Source organism: Dipodomys merriami, unplaced genomic scaffold, assembly GCF_024711535.1.
Source record: "Dipodomys merriami isolate MVZ:Mamm:240054 unplaced genomic scaffold, mDipMer1.0.p SCAF_1, whole genome shotgun sequence".
Classification (NCBI taxonomy): Eukaryota; Metazoa; Chordata; class Mammalia; order Rodentia; family Heteromyidae; genus Dipodomys; species Dipodomys merriami.
The window spans coordinates 45594886-45611547 of NW_027202270.1; the positions used below are offsets into that span (position 1 = coordinate 45594886).

Below are 16662 nucleotides of genomic sequence, written 5' to 3' on the forward strand. Positions count from 1 at the left end.
AGGAAATAAAAACAAGAGGTTCTGGTTTTTTGCTGGCTGTGGGTTTTGTTTTTGTTTTATGTTTTTTTTTTGTCAGTCATGATGCTTGAACTCTGGGCATGGGTGCTATCCCTGCGCTCTTAAGCTCAAGGTGAGTGCTCTACCACTTGAGCCACAGCACCACTTCCAGTTTTCTAGTGGTTAATTGGAGGTAAGAATCTCACGGAGGGCTGGGAAGGTGGCTCAGTAGTAGAGCACTTGCCTTGCATGCCTGAGGCCCTGGGTTAGATTCCTCAGCACCTCATAAGCAAAAAGAAAAAAGCCGGAAGTGACACTGTGGCTCAAGTGGTAGAGCGCTAGCCTTGAACTGAAGAGCTGAGGGACAGCACCCAGGCCCAGAGTTCAGGCCCCACAACCGGACCCTCTCCCCCTCCCCCCCCAAAAAAAAAGAATCTCACGGACTTTTCTGCCCAGGCTGGCTTTGAATTGTGATCCTCAGATCTCAGCCTCCTTGGTAGCTAGGATTACAGGTGTGAGCCACCAGCACCTAGGTTTCCTTCCTTTTTATTCTGTTTGTGTATATGTCCTTGGGAGTGTAAGGAGAGGCACAGAAATGGGGGGAAAGGGTCAACAAACGCAACAATGGTACTCACTGGACACTATATTGAAAATTAACTATACAACTTGTGGTTGGAGATAGGAGGGAAAAATTGGGAGACAGTCAAGACAGGAGTGACACTGTCCAAACAGAAATGTACTCTTTACCTGACTTATATAACTGTAACCCCTGCTATACATCATCTATATAGTAACAATTTTCAAAAATTAAAATCATCCAAACAAAAAAAAAAGAATGGTTTGAGCTGGCATCTGGTGGCTCATTCCTATAATTCTAGCTACTCAGGAGACTCAAATCTAAGGATTGCTCAAATAGACAAATTCCAGACACTCTTCAATTATTCCAAAATGAAGGCCTTGTTCAGTGGTAGAGCACCAGCCTTGAGCAAAAAAAGCCAATCAAGAGCAAGATGCTCTGAGTAGCTGGGTGCCGGTGGCTCACACCTGTAATCCTAGATACTCAGGAGGCTGAGATCTGAGGATCCTGGTTCAAAGCCAGCCTAGGCAAGAAAGTCTGTGAGACTCTTATCTCCAATTAACCACCAAAAAAACATAAGTGGTGCTGTAGCTCAAGTGGTAGAGCATTAGCCTTGAGCTGAAGAGCTGAGAGACACCACCCAGGTCCAGAGTTCAAGACCCATGACTGCCCCTGGCCCAAAAAGATATCCTGAGTTTAAGCCCCATTACTGACACACGTGCGCATGCGCGCGCGCACGCACGCTCACGCGCACACACACACACACACACACAAGAATGACAATTTATCTCAATATAAATGAATACAGAGAAGTCACTACTCTGTTTAAATAAACAAACCTTGTACTGCCAGAGTACTAGTACCAGCAGATGGTTCCTGCATACCATATATAAGCTTATCCTCAGGATATGTGAGTCCCGAGCTCTTCAAAGCTGAAAGGTACTTCTCATGACTTTTCTTTGCACAAGCATTTTCTCCGAGACCTGATATTTAAAACAAAGTTAATATCTGAAGAAAATATTCCATTCACAATCTAAATAGAATCATCTCATGAACTTTTATACATATTAATAAGTAAATATCCTAATGGAGGAAGAACTCTGCAATTAACAATACAAAACATTTATGATTATGTTTGCCATTTACAATACCAGAATATACAGAATATTTATAACAAATCTATTAGGTAACTCAAACACTAAAATATGTGAGATATTATATGTAACACATGGCAGTTACAAAGATTACTAAGAACTATCCTATAGCCTTCAAGGAACTTGAAAACCAGTAGTAAAATCAAGACAGGTAACATGATAGATGACAATTACTAAGTAGATTTCAACATTTGGTTTGACAGTTTGTGCTCTCATAACAACAAGCATTCAGAATTCTCCAAAGCAGAGTGCTTACTTAGGAGATAATTCCTGGAGGAAATAAAGAATGAATGAAGTTTTGGGGGGTTTTTTTGGTTTGTTTTTTTTTTGGGGTCTGGTCGTGGGGCCTGAACTCTGGGCCTGGGTGCTGTCCCTCAGCTCTTCAGCTCAAGGCTAGTGCTCTACCACTTAAGCCACAGCACCACTTCTGGCTTTTTTCTTTTTGCTTATGTGGTGCTGAGAAGTTAAACCCAGGCCTCAGGCATGCAAGGCAAGCGCTCTACCACTGAGCCAACTTCCAGCCCCAATAAATGAAGTTTTTATAGATTATGAATGAAATTACTAGGGGATTTTTGATGGTAAGAAAACTTGGCAGAACTTTATTGAGTAAGCAAGCAAGCAAATAAGAAGAAAAACAGACAAAAAGCAGACAGAGGGCAGGGGCACATTCTAACAGAGTGTGGGTGCTCTAGAAGGGAGATAGAGAGAGACACTGAACTTGTTGTTGTTGTTGTTGTTGGTTGTGGGGCTTGAACTCCAGGCTTGGGCGCTGTCCCTGCATTCTTCAGCTCAAGGTGAGCACTCAACCACTTGCGCCACAGCGCCACTTCCATTCTTCTAGTGGTTTATTGGAGATAAGAGTCTCATGGACTTTCATGCCCAGGCTGGCTTTGAACCACTATCCTCAGAGTAGCTAGGATTACAGGCATGAGCCACAGGTGCCTGGCTGAATTATTTTTAATTCCTGTTTATGCCAAGTTCTTTTTATTATCGCACTTTAGCAATTAAGAGTATAAGTTCTAGCTGGAGTTATAATGAGTTTAGCATTTGCTAAGCTTTTTTCTTTCTCTTTGGTAACCTCAATATTAGCAATAGTTTTTGGTTGTTTTTATTTTGTTTTATTTTTAATTTCCAAACAGTTCATGTTTTCTTTAAATTAGAAAAAAGGAAAAAGAAATGGCGCTGCAGCTCAAGTGGTAGAGTACTAGCCTTGAGCTGAAGAGCTGACGGACAGTGCTCAGGCTCAGAGTTCAAACGCCACGACCGACCAAAATAAATAAGTAAATAAATAAAGTTTTGCCAGGCACTGGTTGCTCACGCCTGTAATCCTAGCTACTCAGGAGATCTGAGGATCACCATTCAAAGCCAGCCCCGGCAGGAAAGACAGTGAGACTGCTATCTCCAATAAACCACCAGAAAATTGGAACTGGCGCTGTGGCTTAAGTGGTAAAGCACTGGCCTTGAGTTGAAGAGCTGAGGGACAGCACCCAGGCCCAGAGTTCAAGCCCCACGATGGACAAAAAAAAAAAAAAGGAAAAAGACGCAGGCGGAATTTTTTATTGCACTCAATTCATGTGTAGTTTCATCATACATATGAATGTACAAAAAAAACTTCAAGAGAGGAAGTGGCGCTGTAGCTCAAGTGGTAGAGCGCTCGCCTTGAGCTGAAGAGCTGAGGGACAGTGCCCAGGCCCAGAGTTCAAGCCCCACGACCGACCAAAAAAATAAATAAAAAAATAAAAAAACTTCAAGAGAGCTTGCTACTTCTCTACCTGAAATTTTAGGCATCCTCTGTTTATCTTGAAATATATTCCCAATAGATAAAGTGAGGATACATAATGTGGGGAACCATTTACTAGTTCAGGATACAGAACAATGCATCTCAGAAGCCCTTTGCATACACATTTCGATAAAAAAAAAGCATTTTACCTATTTGTGTAATTGCAGTACTATCCTATATCATACCAATATTGTTCATATTTCTATACATAAGTCTCTAAAAAGTATCTATCAATACTATTGGTTAAGGGTGATTGTATGTCTAGGCTATATTGCTTGTTCCGTATTTCTCCATCTTTCATTGTTATTGCTATGTATTATTTTATGTCAGTAACACAATGAATTTTCCTATTTCAGGGTTAATGAATGACTTTTTATATTTGGTGTTTACTACATCTAAATCCAAAATGAATTGTTATTCCTATCTGCTTTTTCGTGCAAGAGTTCTAGTCAGTTATAGCTAGAAAATGTTAGCTTATAGAAAAATTATATTCCATATTAATTAAATGATAGAAAATGCTTACGTGCTTCCAAAGATGGTAAATTCACATCTAAGAATAAACTTTAAGGTCATTAAGATTTAAAAAAAAAAAGCTGGTAACCAGTGGTTCATGCGTGTAATCCTAGCTACTCCAGGGGCTGAGATCTGAGGATAAAGGTTTGAAGGCAGCACTGGCAGAAAAGTCCCTGTGAGACTATTATCTCCAATTAACCACTTGAAAACCAGAAGTGGAACTATGGCTCAAAGTGGTAGAGTACAAGCCTTGAGCAAAAGAGCTCAGGGCCAGGAGCCCAGGCCCTGAGTTCAAGCTCCATGACCAATTTAAAAAAAAAAAAAAAGTCGGGAATTACACTTGTAATTCTAGCTACTCAGGAGGCTGAGATCTAGGGATCATAGTTCAAAGCCAGCCAGCTCAGGAAAGTCTGTGATAACTCTTACCTCCAATGAACTACCAAAAAAAAAAAAAAAAACATAAGGAGGACTATGGCTAGCGCTCTTTAGCAAAAAAGCTTAAGGACTGTGCCTAGACTCTGAATTCAAGCCCCAAGACTGGTACAAAAAAAAAACAGAAACAGATTAAGCAAATTGGAATATAGCATTCCTTCAATTCAAGTCCCTTATTCAGAACCTACAAGGTCCTATAAGAAAAGACTTGAGGGCTAGGGGTATAGTTAACTGGTATTAACATATTTCTGAGCTTAAATTAAGCCTTGGGTTCCGTTTCCATCTCCAGCATATCAACAACAACAACAAAAAACTAAATATCTCCTAAATTTAAAAGTCATGTATCAGTGTCAGTAATAATACATACATATAATCTAATGAAATGTATTTCATTAACTACTACACCTGGGGAAAAATGAACCTGCAATCACCATTTGTATAAGTGAAAACACTAAGACATAGAATGATGAAATGGCTATGGCTTCTTATCCTTTTGGCTAAGATTAAGTATGGCATCTGTTCATTTTAGTTTAATATCTAATAAAACCTGTATCAAGTACAATATATGAAATGGATTTTTGGAGCAGAGAGATGGAATAGGAATTTGTTTCCTCCACTCCAAACATCCCTCTGTTATTGCAGTACCTCCAGAAATGGTGCACAAAAATACGTGAGAGAGAAAGGGATAGGAAAGAAGGGAAGAAAGGAACAAGGGAGAAAAGGAGGAGAAAGGAGTGAGCCATGGCTAGCCAATAAGTGGACAAGCAAAGTAGAAGTGAAGCTAGACTAAATTTCAATGTTTTCAATCAAAATCCAATTTTTTTCCATTACTAAAAGTTAAGGATGGGGCTGGGAAGGTGGCTCAGTGGTAGAGTGCTTGCCTTGGATGCATGAGGCCCTGGGTTTGATTCCTCAGCACCACATAAGCAAAAAGAAAAATAGCTGGAAGTGGCACTGTGGCTCAAGTGGCAGAGCACTAGCCTTGAGCTGAAAAGCTGAGGGACAGCACCCAGGCCCAGAGTTTAGGACCCCACAACCGGACCCAAAAATAAATAAATAAATAAAAGTTAAGGATTATTGTTGTTTAATTTCAGGAAACAGGAACTTTTGTAAATTGTAGAAATAAAAAGACAATTACAATAAATCATTCCTTCATGTACATACACTCCAACAATTAGTAAGAACAACTTGCTTATCTTCTTTCTCAACAGTTGACCATTTCTGAATAACGAACCATTTTCAAGTTTAAAGTAACATATTCATATTTTAGGGCGTTGGGGAGACGGGAGTCTCAATATGTAGTTCAGACAGGCCTAAAACTCATGATCCCTCCTGACTTTCCCTCACAAGTTCCAGGATTATAGGCCTATACCACCATGCTCAGTTCATGTATAAAATTTATCTGTCTACGGCTTCGTTGGTATAACTCAAATACAAGCCACCATCAACTTTATCCTAGACCAATGAATCTGAGCTGCTTGCCTCCAACCAATTTATTCTGGGCAAAAGAAATCATCTTTCATAAAACATACATCTGATCATCTCACTCTTATTGTTAAAGTATTTTCATATACTGTTTCTAGTATGTTCACAATAAGACATAAAATCTTAGCCACAGAAACCTACTTGATCTGAATCTACTCTGATAGAGTAGCCTTATTTGGGCCAACAACTCACTCTTTATTTCACTTCATCCACCTTAGATTTTTTTTTTGGGGGGGGGGGAGGGAGGAGAGGAAGGGTTGGTCGTAGGGCTTGAACTCTGGGCCTGGGTGCTGTCCCTGAGCTCTTCAGCTCAAGGCTAGCGCTCTACCATTTGAGCCACAGTGCCACTTCTGTCTTCCTGGTGGTTAACTGGAGATAAGAGTCTCAGGGACTTAACTACCCAGGCTGCCTCCTCAGTAGCTAGGATTACAGACATGAGCCACTGGTGCCCGGATCACCTCAGATTTTTTTTAATGCATTAGATAGAAATAGCCTGAGTCTCATGCATACATATTCAACATGCTAACATCTCTGCCAAAAATCTAAGAGGCATACAGGTATAATTTTGTTTGTAATTATCCTGGTTAAATATCTTAAATCTATTAAACTATGTTTTTCCTCCAATTTAGGGGTACTTAGTCAAATTCTTCAAATGTTTTAGGACTCAATAATATAATGTTAGATCATCTGATTCTAGTAAGTCCTTGAAGTTCCTTTGAAATTGTCTTGTCATTTTTTTAACTCTGCTCTCCAGCTTAGTCTATTGATCTATTATTCTCAGTTTACTGACATATCCTTGTTTTTGTTTTTGGTCCAGTTATGGGCCTGGGAGCTGTCCCTCAGCTCTTCAGCTCAAGGCTAGCGCTCTACCTCTTGAGCCACAGTGCCACTTCCGGCTTTTTTCTTTTTGCTTATGTGGTGCTGAGGAATCAAACCCAGGGCCTCAGGCATGCAAGGCAAATGCTCTACCACTGAGCCACCTTCCCAGCCCTACTGACATATCCTTATCCTATCCAATTTATTACTAAGTCCATCCAGTAAAAATGTTATATCTACTATATATCTTTACAACAACTTTCAATTCTAAAATGTCATCTTGGTTCTTTTTATCTACGTTTATAAAATTTTGTCATTTTTTTCACTTTTTAGCACTATGTTATCATTTAATTCTCTAAACACAAATTTTTTTGGCTGGTTTGAAGGCTTGAACTCAGGGCTTAGGCACTGTCCTTTAGCTTTTCACTCAAGGCTGGCACTCTACCACTTGAGCCACAGTTCCACTTCCTGCTTTTTGGTGGTTGACTGGAGATAAGAGTCTCAGAGTGGGAATGTGGTTTAATGGTAGAGTGGTTGCCTGGCATGCATGGGGCTCAGGGTTCAATTCCTTGGTATCACATAAATTAAAAATAAAATAAACAATAAAAAAAAAAGTCTCAATGACTTTTTTGCTTGGGCTGGCTTCAACCTTGATCCTGACTGGTACCTGGGAAAATTTCTCTTTTTTGGTAGTATAGTTTATACTTAGGACTTCACACTTGCTAGGCCATTGCAGAACCACTGAAGCCACACAGTCTTAGTTTGTTGTTGTTATTGTTGTTGTTGTTATGAAGCTTAAACTCAAGTCCTGGGTGCTCTCCCTAAGCTTTGCTTAGGCTAGCACTCTACCACTTTGAGCGACAACTCTATTTCCCATTTTCTGGTAAATGGGAGATAAGAGTCTCATGGACTCTCCTGACCAGGTTGGCTTCAAATCTCAGTCCTCTAACTAACTAGGATTACAGGTCACCAGCAGTCAGCTTTGCTCTTATTTTGAGATTGAGTATAGCTTTTGTACAGGCTAGCCTGGACCACAACACTCTCATTTAATCTTCCCACTGTAACTAGGATGATAGAGAAGTTCCATCATAACTATTTTCTTCTAATTTTAGAGGTCTCCCAAAGTTTTTATCCAGATTGGCTATGAACTACAACCCTCCTGATCAAAGTCTGCTTCTTAGCTGGGATGACAGCTATAAACCACCTCACCAGCTATTGGCTGAGATAGTTGGATTGAAAATAAGATCATCCAAATCTTTGCCATCTTCATAGCTAGTATTATCATTCTGAACAACCAGCATCCTGCCATTTTCCTTTAACTTCTTTTTTTTTTTTTTTTTTTTTTTTGGTCCGGTCGTGGGGCCTGAACTCTGGGCCTGGGCACTGTCCCTCAGCTCTTCAGCTCAAGGCTAGTGCTCTACCACTTGAGCCACAGCGCCACTTCCGGCTTTTTTCTTTTTGCTTATGTGGTGCTGAGGAATCGAACTCAGGGTCTTGAGCATGCAAGGCAAGCACTCTACCACTAAGCCACCTTCCCAGCCCCATTCCTTTAACTTCTTAAACATTTAAATTGCTCTAACACCACAGCTGATCTATGGTCCACATTGTGCCAGCTTAAGGTTAATTTCTTTTTTTTCCTTTTTTTGTCAGTCTTGGGGCCTGAACTCTGGGCCTGGGCACTGTCCCTCAGCTTTATTTTTTTTTGGGGGGGGGGTGTCCAGTTGTGGGGCCTGAACTCCAGGCCTGGGCGCTGTCCCTCAGCTCTTCAGCTCAAGGCTAGCACTCTACCACTTGAGCCACAGAACTACTTCCGGCTTTTTTTCTTTTTGCTTATGTGGTGCTGAGGAATCGAACCTCAAGCATGCAAGCCAAGCACTCTACCACTGAGCCACCTTCCCAGCCCCTCCCTCACCTATTCAGCTGAAAGCTAGTGCTCTACCACTTGAGCCACAAAGCCACTTTGGGCTTTTTCTGCTTATGTGGTGCTAAGGAATCGAACCCAGGCCTCATGCATGCAAGGCAAGCACTGTACCATTGAGCCACCTTCCCAGCCGTTAGGGTTAATTTCTAGTGGCTATTTTTTCTTGACTTGTATGACATGTCAATTTCTTGTTAGAAACTTGCATGGCTAGTTTTCACTATACATTATACATCCAAATGACACATTTTAGAAGATTCTGTTCCCTAAAGAGTACTAAATAAATAATACTTGTATTTTTTTTTTTAATGGAAAAGCCAGGTACCAGTAGGTGATGCCTGTAATCTTAGTTACTCAGGAGGCTGAAATCTAAGGTTCATGGTTTTTGTTTTGTTTTGGTTTGGTTTTTTTGGATCCGGTCGTGGGACCTGAACTCTGGGCCTGGGCGCTGTCCCTCAGCTCTTCAGCTCAAGGCTAGCACTCTACCACTTGAGCCACAGCACCATTCCCGGCTTTTTTTCTTTTTGCTTATGTGGTGCTGAGCAATCGAACCCAGGGCCTCATGCATGCAAGGCAAGCACTCTACCACTGAGCCACCTTCGCAGCCCCGAGGTTCATGGTTTGAAGCCAGTCCAGGTAGGAAAGTCCGTGAGACTCTTATCTCCAATAAACCACCAGAAAACCAGAAGTGGTGCTGTGGCTCACAGTAGTAGAGCACTAGACTTGAGCTGAAGAGTTCAGGAACAGCGCCCAGAGTTCAAGCCCCATGACCAAAAAAAATGAAAAAGGAAAAACAATGAAAAATCAAGTTCACAATATAGAAAAACTAATCAAGTAAAATCTTCCTGACAAAAAGTTTAAATAAATGATTCCTGTACTTGAGCTAACAAAAAGTGATTAAACTATTTTATATAACAGTGTAAAGTATAGAAATACTCAATAATTTAAGTTTTATAATGTAAAATTTATATTATTATAAAATCAGAGGCCAGGGCTGGGAAGGTGGCTCAGTGGTAGAGTGCTTGCCTTGCATGCATGAGGCCCTGGGTTCGATTCCTCAGTATCACATAAGAAAAAAGAAAAAAGCCGGAAGTGGCACTGTGGCTCAAGCGGTAGAGCACTAGCCTTGAGCTGAAGAGCTGAGGGACAGCGCCCAGGCCCAGAGTTCAGGCCCCACGACCGAACCAAAAAAAAAAACAAATAAAATCAGAGGCCAAGTAATCCAAAAGTTTAGAATATCAAAAAATACAGAAGTGATTGTTGGTATTGCTTAAAGGCAAGGTAAAATATGAATATATCATACCAAAAGAGACCTGGGTTCACTAACATAAATTAGTTGAGAACTCTAAACAGGTCACTTAATTTTTCTGGGATTCAAGTTTCTTTGTTTACAAAATAAGAAAATCTCTTAACAACTACCTAAAGGTAGACATTATTTGAAAAACAAATCTACATTTTACTCTTAAGTTATAGAATACCAAATTTCTTTTCTCTCTCTTTTTTTTTTTTTTTTTTTGCTAGTCCTGTGGCTTAAGCTCAAAGCTTGGGCACTATCCCTGGGCTTCTTTTTGCTGAAGGATAGCACTCTACCACTTGCTCTACAGTGTCACTTCTGGCTCTTCTGTTTATGTGGTACTGAGGAATCGACTCTGGGCTTCATGCATGCTAGGTAAGCACTCTACCACTAAGCCACATTCCAGCCCAAAGCACCCAATTTCTTATTAAAACAGTTTAAGTAAACCATAATTTCTCCTCATACTTTACTTACCAGAAGTCAGATCTTTGTAGTTTTGCTGATTTGTCAAAACCTGAGTAAGAACAGACCTCATTGCTCCTCCCATTTTTGTGAGTTCTTCTAGAAAGGAAATTTGAGGTTCCAAAAGTTGAAGGACTTTGTTAAGATCTTTTTCTGATGGTACATCAGCTGCTAATTGAAAAAATGCAAAAATTAATAAGACAGAACGTATTTTATATATAAGTATATAAAATTAAGAAGTTTAAGATATTTTCTCAAAATTATATTTTATTCTCTGTACATTACACTGGAATAATGATAGTATTTTATAATCACTGTATTTTATAATTTTAAAAAGTCAATATTATGGGCTGGGAAGGTGGCTCAGTGGTAGAGCGCTTGCCTTGCATGCATGAGGCCCTGGGTTCAATTCCTCAGCACCACATAAGAAAAAAGAAAAAAACTGGAAGTGGCGCTGTGGCACAAGTGGTAGAGTGCTAGCCTTGAGCTGAAGAGCTGAGGGACAGCACCCAGGCCCAGAGTTCAGGCCCCACGACCAGACTCCCCCCCAAAAAAATAAATAAAAATAAATAAATAAATAAAAAGCCAATATTAAGAACTCTATTAGAAAACTGCTATCTACCCAGCATTAGCTTAGAGCTAACTTGCTCAGTAATTCAGTCCTCCCAAAAGAAGACATGAACCATAAGGTATTAAGCATTTATCTGAAGGTGAGGGTCCTACACTTCCAGATGTATAAATGTAATACTAAAATCATTTCAAAATAAGGTAGTCTTTAAGAAAAAAACTAAGATTGATGGGTGTTGGTGGCTAACACCTGTAATCCTACCTACTCAGGAGGCTGAGATCTGAAGATCGTGGTTCAAAGCCAGCCCAGGCAGGAAAATCCATGACACTCATCTCCAATAAACCACCAGCTAAAACTACCCAGAAAAAGCCCGAAGTGGCACTGTGGCTCAAGTGTATGTAGACTGCTAGCCATGAGCACAGAGAGGCTCAGGAACAGAGCCCAAGCTCTGAGTTCAAGCCCCAGGACTAGGCAAATAATAATAATAATAATGAAAGTAGAAGAAGGAGGAGGAGGAGGAGGAGGAGGAGGAGGAGGAGGAGGAGGAGGAGGAAGAGGAAGAAGAGAAAGAAGGAGAAGAAGAGAAGGAGGAGAAGGAGAAGAGAAAGAGAAGGAGGAGGAGGAGAAGGAGAAGCAGCAGCAGCAGCAGCAGCAGCAGCAGCAGCAGCAGCAGCAGCGGCGGCCGCAGTGACCACAGAGGCCACAGTGGCCGCAGCCAGGCACTGGTGGCTCACGCCTGTAATCCTAGCTACTCAGGAGGCTGAGATCTGAGGTTCGTGGTTCAAAGCCAACTGGGGCAGGAAAGTCTGTGAGATTCTCATCTCTAATAAACCACTCAGAAAACCAAAAGTGGCACAATGGCTCAAGTGGTAGGGTGCTTGCCTTGAGCTGAAGAGCTGAGGGTCAGCCTTCAGGCCCAGAGTTCAAGCCCCATGCCCAATAAAATAAATAAAATAATAATAGTAATAATAATAATAAATATGGACAAAATTAGTCCTATTAGTCAAAATGTTAGTTTCACATTTAATTGTGTATACCAAATAATTCATCCGCTATAGAGTCAACAGTGTCATGGTTGCTGAAGCTAAAAGCACTAAAATGAGAGAAAACGTTTTTTATGAACATATGCAAAAACATGTATAATTTAAAGACTAATTTCACTAAAAAAAATTTTTTTAAGGAAAAAAAAAGCCAATTAGGGAAGGGATTGCAGAGCTAGGAGAAGAGATTTTTAGGGGGAGTTAAAAAGAGGAAGACTTGGCCAATAAATAAAAAAGAAGAAATGTTTTACAGATGTTGAATACTAAAATTAAGAAACTAAACACAGGGCTGGGAAGGTGGCTCTGTGGTAGAGTGCTTGCCTTGCATGCATGAGGCCCTGGGTTCGATTCCTTAGCACCACATAAGCAGAAAAAGCTGGAAATGGCGCTATGGCTCAAGTGGTAGAGCACTAGCCTTGAGCTGAAGAGCTGAGGGACAGCGTCCAGGCCTGGAGTCCAGGCCCCACGACCAACAAAAAATAAATAAATAAATAAACTAAATACATTTAGAGTTTAATCACAACTGGTTAGAAAAACAAAACACATACAGGAAAAATGAGATCCTACATGTCCAAGAAAAGGAAAAATTAATTTCACTCAACTTTTATTCAACATTTAAAACCTTGGATATATACAGCCATAAATATATATATATATGTGTGTGTATATGTATATATATATATATATATATATGTATATCCATATACTATACACTGTTCATTTTTACATTCTCTTCCAGTGACTTTTATAATAACAATGGATGTTATATAGCAATACATATATACTATACTGTATACTATTCATTTTTACATTCTCCTCCAATGACTTATAGTAACAGTAGATGTTTAGTTACTGTTTGCTTTTTTTCACGGTCTCTGGCTCAAGCTCTAAAAATGATCCAAGGATGTAGGGTAACATGAGAAAAATAACTCAAAGCAACTGTGAAACTACAAGACCTCTCTGACCTTCCATAACCTGGGATTAATTTATAGTGATCTCAAAAACATAAACTAAGACAGAATTAAAACATAGACAGAATTAATGCTGAGCACAAAGTGGTAGTAGGAAAATTTCATGAATCTACATTCAACAAGTTCATTTTTAGAAAAAAGAATTCTAATCATTTCTTCAGATAATTTTCCAATAATTTTAACAGATAATTATCATACCCATTAACTTATGTCACCTACCTTTTAATTAGCATGTATTAGTTCCACTGTAACATTTCCATACATAAATGAAATATAGCAACCACACCCCTCTCATCTAATTTTCTATCACTCTCATCTCATTTTCCCTTTATCACTCCTACCTACTTTTTTGTATTTTGTTTCTGATCCTGAAGCTTGACCTCAGGGCCTGTGTACTGTCTCTGAGTTTTGTTGTTCAACGCTAGCACTTCTGCCACTTGAGCCATAGCTCCATGTGCAGCTTTTTTGGTGCTTAACTAGATAGAGACTGCAGTCTCATGGACATTCCTGCCCACGTGCCTTCAAACCACAATCTTCAGATCTGTCTCCTGAGGAGCTAGGATTATAGGCATTAGCCACTGGCCCCTGGCTCATCTAATTTTCTGAATACCTAAATATCACCAAAAGAATTTAATTAAATACACCTTTAGGTGAAGTAATCTTTGATAAAATAACATAACAATAAGGTTTTTGTAAGAAACTGCTTCTACATATTACTTATGGAATGTAGAATGTTTGTAATACAAATGTAAATTCCCCAAAAAGTCTATAAACTAGATATGAGAAATAATTTTTTTTTGGGGGGGGTCCGGTCATGGGGCCTGAACTCTGGGCCTGGGCACTGTCCCTCAGCTCTTCAGCTCAAGGCTAACGCTCTACCACTTGAGCCACAGCGCCACTTCCGGTTTGTTTGTTTTTTTCTGCTTACATGGTGCTAAGGAATCGAACCCAGGGCCTCATGCATGCAAGGCAAGCGCTCTACGACTGAGCCACCTTCCCAGCCCTGAGAAATAATTTTTAAAAAGGCAATTTCAATGATATGTGGGGGTCTTTCCACCTAAAGAAACAGTTTGGCCGGGCGCTGGTGGCTCACGCCTGTAATCCTAGCTACTCAGGAGGCTGAGATCTGAGGATCGCGGTTCAAAGCCAGCCCGGGCAGGAAAGACCGCGAGACTCCTATCTCCAATAAAAAACCACCAGAAAACCGGAAGTGGCGCTGTAGCTCAAGTGGTAGAGCGCTCGCCTTGAGCTGAAGAGCTGAGGGACAGCGCCCAGGCCCAGAGTTCAAGCCCCACGACCGACAAAAAAAAAAAAAAAAGAAACAGTTTGAGGCAAAATCAAAATAGTACTTTTCTATATTTTAAGATAAATATTATGAGAAAAGCACTTATTTTTGCTTAAGATGTACAAATAAGGAAAGTAAAGCCAGTGGCTCAGGCCTGTAATCTTAGCTGCTCAGGAGGCTGAGATCTAAAGATTGAAGTTCAAAGCCAGCCCAGCTACATAAGTCTAAGAGAATTTTATCTCCAATTAACTAGCAAAAAGCTGGAAGTGGAAGTGTGGATTAAGTGGTAGAGTGCCAGATTAGAACTAAAAAGCCAAAGGAGGGGCTAGGAAGGTGGCTCAGTGGTACAGTCCTTGCCTCACATGCATGAGGCCCTGGGTTCAATTCCTCAGCACCACATAAACAGAAAAAGCGGGAAGTGGCACGCTGTGGCGCAAGTGGTAAAGGGCTAACCTTGAGCTGAAGACCTAAGGACAGCGCCCAGGCCCACAGTTCAAGTTCCACAACTGACCAAAAAAGAAAACTAAGGGAGAGGGCTAGGAATGTGACTTAGTGGTAGAGTGTTTTCCTAGCATGCATGAAGCCCTGGGTCCAATTCCTTAGTACCACATAAACAGAAAAAGCCACAAGTGGCGCTGTGGCCCTATGGCACCATGGTAGTATTAGCCTTGAGCAAAAGCAGCTCTGGGTCAGTGCCCAGGCCCTTAGTTCAAGCCCGAGGAATGACAAAAAAAAAAAAAAAAAAAAAAAAAAAAAATCCAAGGGATGGGGCTGGGAAGGTGGCTCAGTGGTAGAGTGCTTGCTTTGCATGCATGAGGCCCTGGGTTCGATTCCTCAGCACCACATAAGCAGAAAAAGCCAGAAGTGGTGCTGTGGATCAAGTGATAGAGCACTAGCCTTGAGCTGAAAAGCTGAGGGACAGTGCCCAGGCCCAGAATTCAGGCCCCACAACTGACAAAAAGAAAAAAGAAAAAAGAAAAAAAAATCCAAAGGAGTGAATGAGGCTCTGAGCTTAAGCCTCAGTATCAGCACACATGCACTCACACTCACTCACACTCTCTCTCTCTCACACACACACACACACACAGCATAACGACATACAATATAGTTTTAGAATGGTGACATGTTGTACAATATTCTTAAACATTTTAAGGGTGACATGAATGGTAGAAATGTATACCAATTTCAAATGTCATATATAGCATTAATGTTTAAAATATAAAAATAATGCAGGGGCTGGGAAGGTGGCTCAGTGGTAGAGTGCTTGCCTTGCATGCATGAGGCCCTGGGTTCGATTCCTCAGCACCACATAAGCAAAAAGAAAAAAGCCGGAAGTGGCGCTGTGGCTCAAGTGCTCTACCACTTGAGCTGAAGAACTGAGGGACAGTGCCCAGGCCCAGAGTTCAGGCCCCATGACTGGACCCAAAAACAAAAAAACAAAACAAAAACAAAAATAATGCAAACGGGGATGGGAAGGTGGCTCAATGGTAGAATGCTTGCCTTGCATGCATGAGGCCCTGGGTTCGATTCCTCAGCACCACATAAGCAAAAAGAAAAAAGCTGGAAGCGGAGCTGTGGCTCAAGTGGTAGAGCGTTAGCCTTGAGCTGAAGAGCTGAGGGACAGTGCCCAGGCCCAGAGTTCAGGCCCCACGACCGGACCCAAAAAAAAGATAAAAAATAAATTAAATAAAAATAATGCAGGGGCTGGGAAGTTGGCTCAGTGGTAGAGTGCTTGCCTTGCATGCATGAGGCCCTGGGTTCGATTCCTCAGCACCACATAAGCAAAAAAGAAAAAAGCCAGAAGTGGCGCTGTGGCTCAAGTGGTAGAGCACTAGCCTTGAGCTGAAGAGCTGAGGGACAGTGCCCAGGCCCAGAGTTCAGGCCCCACAACCGGACCCCAAAAAAAAAAAAAAATGCAAACTGAAGTATCATAGGATAAGGATGCAAGTATCATTAGAAAGGTAAAAAGATACCACAAAAAGTTAATAAACTCGTGGCTGGGCGCCAGTGGCTCACGCCTGTAATCCTATCTATTCAGGATGCTGAGATCTGAGGATCACAGTTCAAAGCCAGCCCGGGCAGGGAACTCAGTGAGACTCTAATCTCCAATAAAGCACTAGAAAACTGGAAGTAGCTCAAGCGGTAGAGCACTCGCCTTGAGCTGAAGAGTGCAAGGACAGCGCCCAGGCCCAGAGTTCAAGCCCCATGACCGACCAAAAAAAAGGTTAATAAAACTCTTTTCATCCTACTGTTATCTCTAATTCACAATGTCAAGCTAAGAACTTTAGTAAATACAAATATTTAACTAAAATATATCACTCAAAAATATGATGAGGGGCTGGGAAGGTGGCTCAGTGGTAAAATGCTTCC

The 16662-nt window shown here is 41.0% G+C and overlaps 1 protein-coding gene and 1 non-coding gene across 3 annotated transcripts in view; one reads left to right on the forward strand and one right to left on the reverse strand.

Annotated features, from left to right (window-relative positions):
* Ubr3 (ubiquitin protein ligase E3 component n-recognin 3) overlaps positions 1 to 16662 on the reverse strand; it is a 193049-nt gene that overhangs the window by 161690 nt on the left and 14697 nt on the right. For both annotated transcript variants that reach the window (XM_070021309.1, XM_070021318.1), the window contains exons 3-4: positions 10441 to 10599; positions 1414 to 1557 (exon numbers count right to left, since the gene is read on the reverse strand). In XM_070021309.1, coding sequence (XP_069877410.1) covers positions 1414 to 1557; positions 10441 to 10599 — 303 coding nt within the window. The remainder of the gene's footprint in view (positions 1 to 1413; positions 1558 to 10440; positions 10600 to 16662) is intronic.
* LOC138835513 (U2 spliceosomal RNA) lies at positions 4931 to 5120 on the forward strand. The gene has a single exon (XR_011374646.1). It is a non-coding gene; the product is annotated as a U2 spliceosomal RNA (small nuclear RNA).